The 16,839-nt window shown below is 39.9% G+C and overlaps 1 protein-coding gene across 3 annotated transcripts in view; it reads right to left on the bottom strand.

The window, feature by feature from the left end:
* The window catches only part of KLHDC10 (kelch domain containing 10), a 59,038-nt gene extending 53,260 nt beyond the window's left edge, over window positions 1–5,778 (bottom strand). For 2 of the 3 annotated variants that reach the window (XM_060020885.1, XM_060020886.1), the window contains exon 1: window positions 5,516–5,778. In XM_060020885.1, the coding sequence (XP_059876868.1) occupies window positions 5,516–5,693 (178 nt within the window). In that variant the 5' untranslated portion in view covers window positions 5,694–5,778. The remainder of the gene's footprint in view (window positions 1–5,515) is intronic. The other variant, XM_060020888.1, reaches the window with a different exon arrangement.
* Between the last annotated feature and the right edge of the window lie 11,061 nt (window positions 5,779–16,839).

Genomic DNA, 16,839 nt, shown 5'->3' with positions numbered 1-16,839 from the left:
CCATGGCCACTAGGCCTGCGCGTCCGGAGCCTGTGCTCCGCAACGGGAGAGGCCACATCAGTGAGAGGCCCGCATACCGCAAAAAAAAAAAAAAAAAACTCGAATTGATGTCAGGAATAAGGCAAAGATCCACTACTATCTTATTGTTTAATATTTTTGGAAAGTACTAGCCAAATCAATTTGACAAAAGAAAGAAATAAGTATAAAAGCTGGAAAGGAGGAGATAAAATTATCTTTACTTGGTAATGATATGATTATTTAGCTGCAAAACCCTAGAAAAACAACTGGGAAACCATTACAGATAGTATGAGAATTCCAAAGGTGGCCAGGTACAAAATTAATACTCAGAAATTAATAGCATTACCATATTCAAACAACAAGATAAAAGACATAATAGCAATAGAAACCCCATTTACAATAGCAACTAAAAAGATAAAACACCAGGAATAAACATAAAAGAAATGTGAAAGGTCTACATGAAAAAAACTTTAAAATGTTATGAGGGCTACAAAAGAACTCTTGAACAACAAGAAATGAATGTACACCCTGTTCCTGAACAGGAGACTGAACCTCAAAAAGATGTCAATGATCTCTAAATCAGTCTACAAATATAATGCAGTATCAATAAAAATACCAAAAGATGGGGGAGGGGAGCTCGATAAACTAATTCTAAGTTTTACAGAACAAGCAAAGAATATTCAGGAAAACTCCAAGAAGTAGAATGAGAGAGGACTATAATCAAAGAATGGGGTCACTAGGTATAAATAGGTAAACTGATCAATGAAACACAATAAAAAGTCCAGTAAGAGTGCCAAATTATATGTAGGAACTAAGTACACCTATAGATAATATTTCAATACTGTGATAACTGGGTAGCCACCTAGAAGAATAGTAAATTCCTACCTGAATACTTTACATAACTTAAATTTTGTATGAATAACTTAACTTAAAAATAAATTATAAAATTACCAGGAAAAACACAAGAATTTTAATTAGAAATAATATTGAAATAGGAAAGGCCTTTCTTATGACAAAAAACCCTAAAATCCAAAAAAAGATTAATAATTACAACTACAAAAAAACTTTAATTTCTGCAAAACTTTAATTTCTGCAAAATTTAAATTCTGCAAAAATTTCTAATTTCTGAAAAAATATACCATAAACAAGGTTAAAAGCTAAATGAAACTGTGACAAATATCTGCAACACATAACCAAGGCAACTAATTTCCGTAAAACAGAGCTCCTATAAACAATATTAAACATCCCAGTAGAAAAATGAACAAAAAATATAACCAGATGAATAAGAATGATAAGCAGATGTTATAAATAAAGGAAACAAATATGGCTGTATGGTTCTTATACAAAAGATGAAGAAAAATATACCTTTTAAATTGGCAATGTAAAAAAAGTTTAATAACCCACACCGTTACCAAAGGTATGGAAAGCCAGAACTCCAGCACCAATAGCGGAACACAAACTGGTACAACGTCTCTGAAGGGCAATTTGACAATATCTATCAAAATTTAAATAGCACATATCCTTTGACCCAGCAATTGTACATCTAGCAATTTACTCTAAAGGGATATTAACTGTATCATCCTTTGGATTAGCAAGACTGTAAACGTTTTAAATGCCCATCCAAACAAAGAAATGCTACCATTTTTCTCCCCTCCTACACTCACACACACACACACACACACACACACACACACACACACAAGCCAATTAGCTTGGGTCAAAGGAAGAAGGAAAATCTGCCTTTTACCATTTGTACCATTTGTATCTTATATCATGAACATATATCACATTGAAAATTTTTAAGTTAAGATTTTCAGTATTATTTTTACCCAGCTTTACCAATTGTTATATTTTTCCTCCTCTTTGTCAGTTTTCCAGTTCCTACATTAGCAACAATGTTTAACTGTTTCCCCAAGAAACACATGGCATTTACTCAAATTCACACAGTTAAATCACAATAGTAATGTGGGTTCATTGTCCCCATGATCTCCTTGCCCCTGAGCTCTACACCTGCATATTTATTCTACAGAGAGCACTGTCCCTGTGCTTTACTGTGTATATGGAGATTATGAGTTAGGAGAAATCCAGGACTAAGAAGCTATGAATTTCTTGGCCTATGGGGCAAACACATAATCACTACTGTATTTTAGGAGACAGAAAAAAAGTAAGAAGCTGCTCAAACAAGGTTTCACAAAACATTATTTGTGCTGTCACCGTGGATGCAGAGTCTAGTCCACTATTTTTATGTTTAAGAAATTGATTGTATCCATTTGTCCAGAGTCAATGGGGCTACAGGGAATTGAACCACACTAACCAATCACATTCACAAGAACTTAGTTGCTTACACATAATGCCAATGTATTAATTTAGAATTTAAGAATATATATGTGTGTGTATGTATACATGTATATATACATATATATTTGATGTATATGTGTATATGTATATATAAAGAGTAGCAAATCATGCATATCAAGGAATCACACACAAATGGTAATACATGCCCAAGGAGAACCACATGATAGCATGAGTGTGTATAGGGAGAAAAGAACAAATAGAAGGTCAGAGAAGACTTCCCTGAAAAACAGTGTGACCAAGCTGAGATCCAACGGAAAATAAGTTTAAAAAAAGAACAGGAGAGGGCTCCCCTGGTGGCACAGTGGTTGAGAGTCCGCCTGCCGATGCAGGGGACACGGGTTCGTGCCCTGGTCCGGGAAGATCCCACATGCCGCGGAGCGGCTGGGCCCGTGAGCCATGGCCGCTGAGCCTGCGCGTCCGGAGCCTGTCCTCTGCAACGGGAGAGGCCACAACAGTGAGAGGTCAGCGTACGGCAAAAAAAAAAAAAAAAAAGAACAGGAGGAGTAAGAGGGTTGCTGGATGATGGAATAGTAAGTACAATGGCACTGTGGCAGAAGGGAGCATGATCTAAGGAGGCAGAAAAAGATCAAAGAGCAAGACAACATGATGTAGGGTTATCTGGAGAGCTAGAGAGGGGCCAGACCATGCGGTGGCTTTTGGGCCATGTTAAGGACTTTTGCCTCATCTTAAGAGCGATGAAAAGCTAGTAAAGGGTTGTAAGCTGAGATGAGAACAGACTTGTGCTTGCAAAAGATTAGTGTGCTGTACACACTGCAGGGTAAGAGTAGAAGCAGGAAGACTGCTTAGAAAGCTGGTGCAGGAGACCTAAATCAGGGATGATGGCAGCATGGACTGCCACAAATAAAATAAATAGGACTTGGTGACTGATTACACCTGAAATGCAAGGAAGAGGAAACCCTTAAGGAGGATGCCCAAGTTTCAGGTGTGTATAACTGCAGGAATAAAGATGCTATCACTGAAAGAGAGAACACTCCAAGACCAGGTTGTTTTGATTTTATTGTTTTGTTTCTTTGGGGGCTAGAGAGAGGGTAGATGTGCAAAAAAGTAAGAAAGGGTTCTGAGTGCCCAGTATCTGAAAATCTTGCTAGAGAAGGATGAAAAATGGAAAATGGGATTAGAATTCAAAGGCAGGAGAAAGTTAGTTCAAAAACTTATTATTTTTTAACCTCCATGGTCAACCATAAAACAGGCCTAGAGATTTCTACCCCTCCCCATCACCTAAAATCTTTTTAAACATATCAAAATAAAATCTTTCAATCAAGGGGAGAGGTAAGGCTTAAACTGCAATACTTGTAAAAATAAAGAATTGGTGTGAAAGAATTTCAAAGTATATACTGAAACATCAGATGTTCTTAATTCTGAGAGTGAAGAGAAGACAGAGGCTTCCTACTTGGGAAAGGAAGAATTAAGTGCCAGTCAAGGAGAAAAGAAAGCAGAAAAGAAGAGCTGATGGTTCCACTGCATGAATTTTCACAGTTTAAACACATTTATCTTTACCTCTGGGCAAATGGGTGTTCTTGGCCTTGTGTGCTAAGAGAATGCAGAGATAGCTCCACACCTAACCCCCTTTTCAGAAATTATGGCCTCCACTGCCATCAGGTGGTGGCAGTGAGGAAGTGCACCAACCAGTTTCTTCGAGCCTATATGAATGCCTATATGAAGCCTATGGTATAATTAATCTAAGATCAAAGACCTAAGATTGCAGTAGTAGAGGACAAACTGGTTATAGTCTTTGGTAACAGATTTATCTTCTAACCTCTCAATACACAAAAATGAAATTTTTTGCTATTAATTTGGGGTAAGAAAAAAAGATTTCTCCTTTTTTTCATGTTAAAGAGCATATATTTAGCAATTTTAAGAATACCCAGTCTGATACTATCATCTCAAATCCAACTTTTGGTGTATTATATATTTGACTAAAACTGCTTCACTGTTAATTTTAATGGCACATATAAATGGTGCATTTCTAGCATACATCAATAACCTTATCACAAACACAAGCAATTGTCTCATTGAATATTCAAAATTCCCTTTATCTTCAAATTAATCAAATAATAATTTTTTACTACTTGGAAGTACAAGGCATGGTAGTAAACACAATTCAAAAACCCTCATATTCTCAAAACTCATCAGCTAAACAAATATATCACTGGTAAAATCAACTTCAATCTTATTCACAAAAAACATGGTGAAAGATTAACACACATTCTTGATAGTTCTCGTCATGGTAAAAATAAGCTTGCCCAATATAATACCTGACATTCTGGGCAGTACACCTTTATTCTACTATACTGAATATTCACTTACAAATGTAGTTCTTTAAATTTGCTGCACACACACATCGATTTGATTTGTCTGTCTTTCAAGTCATTTGAACACAAGGACACAAGGATAGGAAATCGTAGGCAAAAACGTGAAATAATCACACTGGGTACATTTTTCCAGTTCTCAATCAGCTGTTTTCATATGGTAGACACTGCATAATTTTGTCACTGAGTATATTCCTGATCTTCATTTTCTCCCATTAAAATCCATACACACTATCTATTCTGTCTCTGTACCTTCCAAAATATTAATAATTCAACTAGTTTTCCCTAATTCTCTTGGTTCTGTTTCCCACCCACCTCCCACCCACCCCACTTCCTCCTCCTTTCTTGTTTCAGAATGCCTAACTCTTACACACTCGAGGTGGTTTTTTTTTACAAAAATCACTCTTTGGGATGCTCTTCCCTTTTCTCTCCTTAAAAATATTTCCCACAGCTAGGCGCCAATGTCTTTCTTTTACAAGATCAAACTGCGGAAGAGGACGAGACTGGGAATCGAGTAAGCGAAACATCTGAGAATGTCAATGAGACAGCGGCCTCTCCTTTGAAAAGAAAACACAACTCTCAGCACAGACCTTTCAACAGAGCAAAAATACTTTTTATTTTCCGCTGTGTTCCTGTTCCCTCCCCGACCTCAAAGACACCTTTCCTTTTCTCTAAGCCCCAGTCGCTTTGCTATGCGTGGGGCCTGCCTTTCCTCCTCCCAAGGAAAAGAAAGACAGGGAGAAAAGGAAAGGTAGCAATCACCTTCCCGCCGCGCCCGCGAGCTGTCAGGATCGTGCCCTACGACTCACCTGGCAGGTGCGGCCGCCCGGAGAGTTGCACGAAGCGGTTGAGCTGGCCGGTCCCCCGACCCCCGCTGCCCCCACTGCCCCCGCCGGCCCCGCTACCTCCGCCGCCGCCGCCGCCGCCACCGCCTGCGGCGCCTCCTCCCCTCCGGCGGTTCCTGTCCCAGCCCTGGGCGGCCGACATGACCCGCTAACGACGGCTGCAATCCGATCGCGGCAGCCCGTGGCCCGGCGGCACTAGCTGAGGCTCCTTCCTGGGCTCCTCAAGAGACCCGGGAGACAGGGGAAGGGGGAGCGCCCTGTCTTACCAGCGGCCAATGACTGACGGACTTGGTGACAGAGAACCAATGGCCAGTCGTCTTCTTGGTAGGTGGAGGGAGGCGGGGAGAGACGTGGTAACCATAGCTATGGCTAAAAAAAAAGTGGGGGGAGAGAAAGGCAGAAGCAGCCACTCATCACTCGCATCCACCGCGCTAAGCAAGACCGCGTCGTGGTGACTCCTGCGGGATCAGGCGAGCCAATCGAAGGCCGAGTGAGAGAGGCCACGCCTGCAGAGAGTCCCAGTGGCGACTCCAGGCGTGTCAGGATTCAGGAACGGGACGCGCACATAATACAGATATTTTGAGGCAGTACTGTGTTCTGCCAGCTTTACAGGCTGAGATCCCTTTCCCACACTACACAAAGAGCTCTCTTCGAGGGGAAAAAAACAGGGGGCGGAGTCAAAGCTTAACTGTAAGAATGAGGTTTCATTTGTCTTGTCTTTCAGTCGACTGGCGCAACTCCTCCCTAATTCAATATAAGCCACGTCCCAGGCAAACAGTTTTAAACCTGGTTAACAAACATGGGAAGATGTTCAAGCTCACCAGTAATCATAGAATACAAATTAAGACCCCAATGAGAAGCCGTTTCAGGCTTATTACGTTAGAAGGATTGTTAAAATAACACCCAGCAGTGAATTAAGAGTCCCAAGAAAAATGTTCTTTCATAGATGACTGATGGCTATGTAAATGTTTTTGTTCAAATTCCTTTTTGCTCATAGAAAATTTGAATCAGCTGGAAGACAGGAACAGGTACGGAGGATCAAGATCAAAGAAAAATGTAGATGTACAGATCAGGAATTCCTATTGTTCCAAAATTAAACAGAAAATTTGGCTTTGAACTTACTGGGCACAGTGCAAAGTGGGAAAATAGATTGTTCACTGACGTTTATGAGTGGTAAGGGAAAACCATATTAATTCCTCAAGGGAAACAAAACTTTTCAAGATTCTTAGATCTGGTGGATTTTTTTTTTTTTTTTTTTTTGCGTGACGTTTCATGTAGGAGAACCTTACGTGATGAAAAGAAAAAAGAAAATCTGCTGGAGCTGAGGATGCCTATCCTCTTGGTGCAAATTTCATGTCCCACTGGCCCCGCCTCCTTATTTTGCTACTTTCAGGCCCTGTGGGCAGGTATTTTACCCATGAAGCATTAGAAAGCACTGCTTACAAAAATGTTTGAGACCTGAAAAAAAAAGTCTATGGCTCTAAAATATGAAAATCAAAATTAATCAATATTAATTTTTATAAAGAAACTGTAGCATTAACCAAATAATAGATGAAGAAAATTTTCTTTTTATAGGAGTATTCCAAGTAATAAATAATGAGTGATAGACTATCACCATTTTGCAATCTCTAATGAATTCAGAGATCAACCCACTGAGCATCAACCAGTGCTGTTATCACAAAAAGAAAGTTGAAACATACATGACTCTAGAATGTAAACATGACTATGAAGTAGTCTTGTAGGAAAAAATTGAACCTGAATCCCATCAGAGGTCTATATCTAACCACCAATTTATAGGAAATATGGAGGACAGAGGAACATTAAAAAATACTACAGAGATGCAAAAAGCAAAATCCAGACTATGGATATTCTACAGGATAAACAAGCAAATTTCTTCAACAAAAATTCCAGAGGAAAAAGATTTGAAGGGAAATAAAATCTATAGATTAAAAAGAGACTTGTGATGATTGTATAACTCTGTGAATATATTAAAAATCTTGACTGGCATTGGTTACACAACTTTGTTAACATATTAAAAACCACTGAATTGTACACTTGAAAAGGGAGAATTTTATGTTATGTGAATTATATCTCAAAAAAAATTTAAATAACATGGGAGGAGTGGATGGTGAGATAGATGAAACAACACTGACTTCATCTTAAATCAGTAAATTATATGTTATGTGAATTATATCTCAATAAAGCTGTTTTAAAAGAGAGCAACTTAAGAGGTATACCAACGAATTGCAATAACATTCACCCTTTAGTAGCATTACCAAACCAAACTTGGGTCCACTCACCCATGCACAGTAAAGCCAAAGAAGGAATGTGCAGCGTTTACTGCAGATGCCGAACAAGGAGTAGGGGCAGCTAATGCTCAAAAGACCTGAACTCCCAGACGGATTTTAGATAAGGGTTTTTAAAGGCAAGGTGAGGGAGAGTCACAGGGTGTGTGATCAGCTTGTGCATAATTCTCTGATTGGTTGATGGTGAGTTAACAGGGGGATGTCACAGGGGTTAACATCATCAGTCTTCAGGCTCCAGCCTGTCTGGGGGCTAAGTGTTCATGGTCATCATGCAGTTAGCTTCTTCCATCTGGTGGGGTTTACAGTATCTGTAAAACAACTCAGGAATGCACATCAGACACTGTCGTCTATGTCCTTCAGGGAGGAACTAAAGGTTCTGTGACTACACTATATGGCTGATCTATTGTTTAAGTTGTCACCAGTTCTCCTGGCCCAACTGCTATCTTTTGTTACATGTTCACATTCTTCCAGACATTAACTCTTGAGCCAGCCTTTTGTGACTTAGGGGAGGCCTGAGAGACTAAAGCTTTTCTACAAACAAGCAGCAGGCAGAGGACATGGTGTGGGGGTCAGGGGGGGTCTGTCCTGGGAAGACCCCTAGGGTGCAATAGTAAGCCTTATGTGAATACTGATTCATAAAAACTGGGGCAAAAAGCATGGGTGAGACCACTAGAAATCTGAACACTGAATATTTTATGACATAAAGAATTGTTAATTTTTAGGTGGAATAATATTATTGTGGCTATGTTAACAAGAATCCTTTTCTTTTTTTTTTTGTGCCACATGGCTTTTGGAATTTTAGTTCCCCGACCAGGGACTGAACCCCAGCCATGACAGTGAAAGCACCAAGTCCTAACCACTGGACCACCAGGGAACTCCCCAAGAGTCCTTATCTTTTAGATATACATACTGAAATATGTGTGGATAAAATTATATAAGTCATTTATTTGCTTCAAAATAATATAGGAACCAGCAATTCCACTCCTAAGTGTATACCCAAGAGAAATGAAAACATACGTCCACACAAAGATGTGTACACTGCTGCTTATAGCAGTATTATTCACAACAGCCCAAAAATAGAAAAAACCCAAATGTCCATGGACTGACGAGTAAACAAAATATGGTATATCCATACAACGGAATATTATTTGGCAATAAAAAAGTGGAATACTGATACATGGATAAATGTTGAAAGATTATGCTACGTGAAGGAAGCCAATCACAAAAAACCACATATTATATGATTCTGTTTATTCAAAAATGTCCAGAATAGGCAAATCCATAGAGAAGGAGATTGGTGGTTGCCAGGAGCTGGGGGAGAGAAGAAGGAGTACAGGGATTCTTTTTGTGTGTGTGTGCGGTACGTGGGTCTCTCACTGCTGTGGCCTCTCCCGCTGCAGAGCACAGGCTCCGGATGCGCAGGCTCAGCGGCCATGGCTCACGGGCCCAGCCGCTCCGCCGCATGTGGGATCTTCCCGGACCGGGACACGAACCCGTGTCCCCTGCATCAGCAGGCGGACCCTCAACCACTGCACCACCAGGGAAGCCCAGGGATTCTTTTTAGGGTGACGAAAATGTTCCGAAATTAGATAGTGGTGATGGTTACACAATTTTGTGAATATATTAAAAACCACTGAATTGTACACTTGGAAAAGTGAATTTTACGGTACATGAATTATATCTCATTAAAAACAATTTTTGATAACACAATCTTTATCAATCCTTTTGATAAGGCGGGAGAAGTGGATGGGGAGCTAGCCCACCTTTGTATATGTTAAAAATTCTTCATAATAAGAAGGAAGAAAATCTACAAAAATAAAATGATATTAACCAATCAACTGAAAACCATCTCATATAGTTACATAAATATATAACCATTTTAAATTCCAAGAACAAAATGAAAGATTTATTCTGAACTAAATTTAAAATTATTAAATTATTTTAAAAGCCTTTTAGGACTTCCTGGTGGCTCAGTGGTTAAGAATCTGTCTGCCAATGCAGGGGACACGGGTTCGAGCCCTGGTCCAGGAAGATTCCACATGCTGCGGAGCAACTAAGCCCATGCGCCACAACTACTGAACCTGCACTCTAGAGCCCGCAAGGCACAACTATTGAAGCCCGCGTGCCTAAAGGCCGTGCTCCACAACAAGAGAAGCCACTGCAATGAGAAGACTGCACACCACAACGAAGAGTAGCCCCCGCTTGACGCAACTAGAGAAAGCCCTTGCGCAGCAATGAAGACCCAATGCAGCCAAAAGTAAATAAATAAATAAATTTATTATTTTTTTTTAAAAAAAGCCTTTTAAAAAGGTTACAGCTGATTTTTAACATGGAGTGTGGGTACACTGATGAGTATCAACATGCTTTGGAGAGGGGCCTTCAAAATAAGTGCATGCAGACAATATATACCCACTAACATGATATAATATGAAGTACACAATATCACCTATGGAGTAATTATGCCAAAAACATTAACTTGAATTAATGAAGATATAAGTGCTAATGTCCAGTTTATAGGAACTTTCAGGGGACAAAGGAACAAGTTAAATGGCATGTGAAATGATCTAACAAATCCAGAGGGACAGTCTCCATAATAGCTAGACTGATCTTGCCAATAAGTCAGTCATAAAAAACAAAATGAAATAACACAAAAACAAAATGCGAGGGTGGTAACCCCTAATGACATAATAGATCTAAGCAATGATAATCAATGGCTGCTAGCACAGCAAAAAGAAACCAGCAGACATTATGTCGATGAAGTATTCTTACAAAAAAAAAAAAAAAAAAAAACCCAGAATCTGAATAAAGTCAAAGTTTTAGCTCTAACTACCAGTTCACAGGAAATAAAAGGACAGAGAATATGTTAAATGATATCTTAGGGATGTAACCTGGAAAATATATAATGTGGAAAACTCTACAGAACAAATAGCCTGTTTTCTTCACCATTACATTTCAAGGAGAAGGAGAAAAAGGAAACCCACAGATTAACAGAGTTTTAAGAGACATATCAACCAAACGTAGTGTTTGAGCCTTGTTTGCATTTTGATTAGAATAAGCCAATTTTTTTTTATTGTAGTATAGTTGCTTTATAATGTTGTGTTAGTTTCTGCTGTACAATGAAGTGAATCAGCTATATGTATACTATATCCCCTCCCTCTTGGACCTCCCTCCTACCCCCTCCACCCCACCCATCTAGGTCCTCACAGAGCACCGAGCTGAGCTCCCTGTGCTTTATAGCATGCCAACTTTTTTTTTTTTTTTTTTTTTTTTTTCGGTACGCGGGCCTCTCACTGCTGTGGCCTCTCGCGTTGCAGAGCACAGGCTCCTGACGCGCAGGCCCAGCGGCCATGGCTCACGGGCCCAGCCGCTCCGCGGAATGTGGGATCCTCCCGGACCGGGGCACGAACCTGTGTCCCCTGCATCGGCAGGTGGACTCTCAACCACTGCGCCACCGGGGAAGCCCTGGCCAATGAACTTTTGACATGTGTGTCAAGTACATTGAATGGGGAAATAATCTCTTCAACAAATGGTGCTGCAATAACTGGATTTCCAGAATAAAGCTAGACCCCTAACTCACACCATATATAAAAATTAATCCTCAGTGTATCAATGACCTACATATAACTGCTAAAACCATAAAACTATTAGAAGAAAACATAGAGGTGAATCTTCATTATCTTGGATTTGGCAATAGATTCTCAGATATGACACCAAAAGCATGAGCAACAAAAGAAAAAATAGATAAATAGGATTTCATCAAAATTATAAAATTTTATGAATCAAAGGACATTATCAGAAAAGTGAAAAAACAACCTACAGAATAGAAGAACATATTTGCAAATCATACATTTGATAAGGGTTTAATATCAAGAATACATAAAGAACTCCGAAAACTCAGCAACAACAACAAAAAAACCCCAATTTAAAAATGGGCAAAGGATTTGAATAGACATTTCTCCAAAGGAGGTATACAAATGGCCAATAAGCACATGAAAAGACGTTCAACATCATTAGTCATTAGGGAAATGCACATCAAAACCACCTGAGGGGCTTCCCTGGTGGCACAGTGGTTAAGAATCCGTCTGCCAATGCAGGGGACATGGGTTCGAGCCCTGGTCCGGGAAGATCCCACATGCTGCGGAGCTACGAAGCCCATGCACCATAACTACTGAGCCTGTGCTCTAGAACCCGCACACCACAACAACTGAAGCCCGCGCGCCTAGAGCCCGTGTTCTGCAACAAGAGAAGCCACCTCAATGAGAAGCCCGCGCACAACAACGAAGAGGAGCCCACACTCGACGCAACTAGAGAAAGCCCACGGGCAGCAACAAAGACCCAACACAGCCAAAAATAAATAAATTAAAAAAAAAAAAACACCTGTGATACCACTCCACATTCCCTAGGATATCTAAAATCAGAAAGATAGACAATAATAAATATCAGTGAGGATGCAGAGAGTTTAGAACACTCATACATTGCTAATGGGATTGTAAAATGGTACAGCCACTTTGGAAAATAGTTTGAGAGTTAAACATAGAGTTACTGGGCTTCCCTGGTGGTCCAGTGGTTAAGACTCCACACCTCCAATGCAGGGGGCGTGGGTTCAACCCCTGGCCTGGGAACTATGATCCCACATGCCACGCAGCACGGTCAAAAAAAACCCAAAAAACAAAAAACAACATGGTTACTATATGACCCAGAAATTTTACTCCTTGATTTATATGTAAGAGAACTGAAAACATATGTCTGCACAAAAAACTTGTACACATTCATAGCAGCATTATTCACAATAGCCCAAAAGTGTAAACAACCCAAATGTCCATCAACAGATGAAAAGATAAACAAAATATGATATATCCATACAATGTGATATTATTCAGTCATGAAAAAGAATGAAGTACAAATACATGCTACAACATAGATGAACCTTGAAAACATCATGCTCAGTGAAAGCAGCCAGACACAAAAAGCCACATATTGTATGACTCCATTTATATGAAATGTTCAGAACAGTCAAATCCATAGTGATTAAAAGATTAGTGGTTGCCAAGGGCTGGGGGAAGGGAGGAATGGAGAGGGTTTCTTTTTGAAGTGATGAAATGTCCTGGAATCGGATAGTGATAATGGTCGCACAAACCTGTGAATATCCTAAAAGTCACTGACAGGTACACTTTATTAAAGGGTGAATTTTATGTTATTTTAGTTATATATCAATAAAAAGTAGCCCATAAGAATTCAAAATGTTTGATAAATGTGTGCCCAATTAAAAGCCTATTAAGTATCATGTTTTATAGAAACTAAATTTTCACTACAAATATAAATTTTGCTGTTTGATAATTTTTCTACTTCATGAAGGGATTATACTAGCAAACATCGTATGTTTGACTTAAGAGGAGAGGTCCTACATAGCATAAAAAGCTTATCCACATACATTTTTTGTATATTCTCACCTGAAAAAAAACACAATAAAGACAGTCTGACAACTGGAGCTATCAGCAGAGCTGTCTGCTTCACAGGGACAAACAAAATGGATAAGGTGACCCTGAGAGGGCGATTAACATGATGAAAGTTTTGGGGGAGGGCACATGGGACCAAGACCATGGAAAGGAGGGGAAGGAAGCAGGATTGGGCAGGTGGAGAGGCTGGACTGTGATGCAGTCTCAAGGAAGGCCCCAGGAGACCCTACTGGAAACTCTAAAGCTAATGGCCCTTTAGCATTGTCCAGAGTTGGGGCAAGGGGCTAGGCCTTTTATACCTCTGTCTTGATCAATCACTGGATGAAGGATATCCTTGAGAAAGCGGGGTGGCGACCTCAGGCAAAATGGCCCTCTCCAGTCAATAACTCCTAAGGGAACTGACAGCCAAGGGTTTCCTGTTGGTGGTACTCCCAGTGGCTGGAGGAAATAGTTCCTCATTCCTGAAGGGGGATCTGGGTGGTGCATCACTGCCTCCACCACCTATACTAAAATGCTTGGGAAGAAAACTAGGACTTACCAAGAACCTACTGATATGTGCCAACCACTTTCATAGACGTTATCCCATTTAATCTCATAACCACAGGTCCCTCAAACACAAGGTCACAAGGTGAGTGATGGAAGTGGGAGGAGGGGCCATCTCTGATTCTAAAACTCTTTCTTCCACATCACATTTTCCAAGTGACTCTTTGACAATTGTAAGTTTCAAAAGTATTTATTGACTCATGACTTAAAATTGGCATTTTCTGAGCATCTATTATGTCCAGGCACTGGGAAATTATAGAAAAAAGACAAAATGTCTGCCATACACAAACATGAACACAAATATACATATATATGTATGTGTGGAAATACACATGTAAATATGTAAACATATATGTGTGTGTATATATATATACATACATATATATATGCGTGTATATATATATGTATATATATACACACATACTTGTTCAGGCCAAAATCTTGGAGTCCTCCTTGAAATCTATTTCCTCATATGCTATGTATAACCCATCACCACGTCCTGTTGTTTCTAGCTCCAAAATGTACCTTGAATCTGCCCACTTTCAGCTATCTTTGCCCATCATCATCTTTTGCTGGGGTTTCTTTAGCAACCCCCTAATGGTCATTCTGTATCCTCTCTTGGCTCCAATCCATTCATCACCTAGTCTTCAGAGTGATTTTTCCCAAAATGCACAACTGTGCATGCTACTGTGTTGCTTAAAGTCTTTCAATGGCTACATTTGGCTTTTAGGATAAAGTCTAAATCCTTTAGAAGGTTAACATACATTTACTTAACAATTATTAATTGAGTACTCTGGTCCAGGCACTGTTGTAAACAATGGGAATATAGCAATGAACAACAACAATCCACAAAAACTCCTACTCTTGTGAAAATTATAAAGATTATACTCTAGTGGGGTTGGGGAGAGACAGAAGTAAACATAATAAGAAAATTACATATGCTATAAGAAGATAAGCACTATAGAGAAGAACAGAGCAGGGTAAGTGGAAGAGGAATTCCAGGTGTCTGTTTGGGGAGGGGAGGAGTTGCAAGTGTCTATAGAGTGATGTGGGTAGGTCTCACTGAGAAGGTGACATTTGAATAAAGAAGTCACAAAGAATTGAAGGAGGTAAGGAAGAAAGTCACGTGGGTGTCTGGAAGAGCCTTCCAGGCAGAGGGAACAGGGAGTGCAAATGTCTCAAGGCAGGACTACATCTGGTAAGTTCAAGGCCTAGTAAGGAGGCCAGTGTAGCTGAAGCAGAGGGAATGAGGGGGAGAATGGAAGATATTGGAATCAGTGAGAATAGGTAATTTTTTTCAAGGAGTTTTGCTGTAAAGATGAGCAGAACAATGGAGTGGTATCTGGACGAGGAACTGCAATCAGAGGTTTTTGCTTTGTCTCATTTTGAAGACGGGAGAAATAATATCTTAATGCTGACGTGAATGTTCAGTAGAGGGGAGAATCACTGGGCAATGTCCTTGAGTAGGCAAGAGGGGACTAGGCCGAGTGTACAAGGTTGGCCTTATGTAGGAGCACAGACTACAGCAAGTTTTCTCAATCTCTACACGTTTGACATTTTTGGGTGAGCTAATTCTTTGTTGTGAGGGGCTGTCCTGTGTACTGTAAGATGTTTAGCAGCAACATCAGCCTCTACCATCACCCCATCTGTAATAACCAAAAATGTCTCTAGAAATTGCCAAATGTCCCCTGGGAGGCAAAACTGCACCCATTTGAGAGCCACTGATCTATAGTAACAGGAGGAAAGGTAAAGTACTATCAGAGGATAAGACAACCACTCAATATATGAAATGAAAAGACAAAGCTGCATTTATTGCTTACTATAGGCAGTGAGAGTCATACTTGTCAGGCACATGTTTAGAGAAGACCAAACTGCTAATCTTATATTGGATTTAGAGAAAGTGGGGAGTTCAGGGATTGGTGACCTTTCAGAGGTCTAAGTGTGTTGACATTCTCTGCAGAAGTGATAACTTGCATGAGAATATTGTTGATTGGTTGGCACTTGGAGGTGTGTGTACTGAAATGAGTCTGTGATTGGCTGATTTTCAGAATCAATGGGTTGTCTCTGGGCTTGCAAAAGCATGTTCACTGGGGTGGGTTATCAATAGACTGAACTTAAAACTGGCTCTGATTTCTGGCTACTACCATGGGAATGTGGGAACTTAAAAAATTCTCAGTATTCCACATGCTAGTGGGTAGATGCAGTGGTGTTAATTTGTGGAAGTTTTCTTCTGATTGCTTAAATTTTTTAAGTGAAATAGGAAACAAGGACATCAGCAGACAGGGAGGATGGATTCGAAGAGACACTGAAGATTTGAGGAGAGAAATATGAAAGTCATCTATGAAAGTAGGAGAGGAGGTACACTAGGGAAATGTAGTATGATTACTGGGCAGAATTAAGGGCCCACTTGAGGTCGACAGTACAAAGAGAGACAAGTCAGAATGCCATGCATTTTTTCTTTAACCGTATTCAGCTGACAGGGTGCAGGAGCAGAGTGGTGGAACGCTGAACTCTACTGTGATTGAGGTTTTGCCAAACAAGTACTACAAAGCAAGAAAGGTCCAAAGAAATTGAGAGTACATTCTAGAGGATGTATTATTTTCAGCTATATATTTTGCTTTTTTATGACATTGTCAAAAATACTCAGTAATAGAAAGAATAATATAATGAACCCCCATGAGTCTATCACCCAAAACCAACAATTAAAAACATTTTTCATCATGGGATTTCCCCTGTGGTCCAATGGTTAAGATTCCACGTTCCCAATGCAGGGGGCACAGGTTGGATCCCCGTTCAGGGAACTAGATCCTGCATGCATGCCGCAAGTAAAGATCCCGAGTGCTGCAACTAAGACCTGGAGCAGCCAAATAAGTAAATAAACATTAAAAAAATTTTTTTTTCATCTATTCTCCTCACATTTTCTTTTCCTCCAGAACTTTAAAGCAAATCCCAGACGTCATACTAGTTCACCCATAAACACCTC

The sequence above is a fragment of the Delphinus delphis genome, chromosome 9 (genome assembly GCF_949987515.2).
Source record: "Delphinus delphis chromosome 9, mDelDel1.2, whole genome shotgun sequence".
Lineage (NCBI taxonomy): Eukaryota > Metazoa > Chordata > Mammalia > Artiodactyla > Delphinidae > Delphinus > Delphinus delphis.
This window is presented reverse-complemented; position numbering and strand designations above follow the sequence as displayed.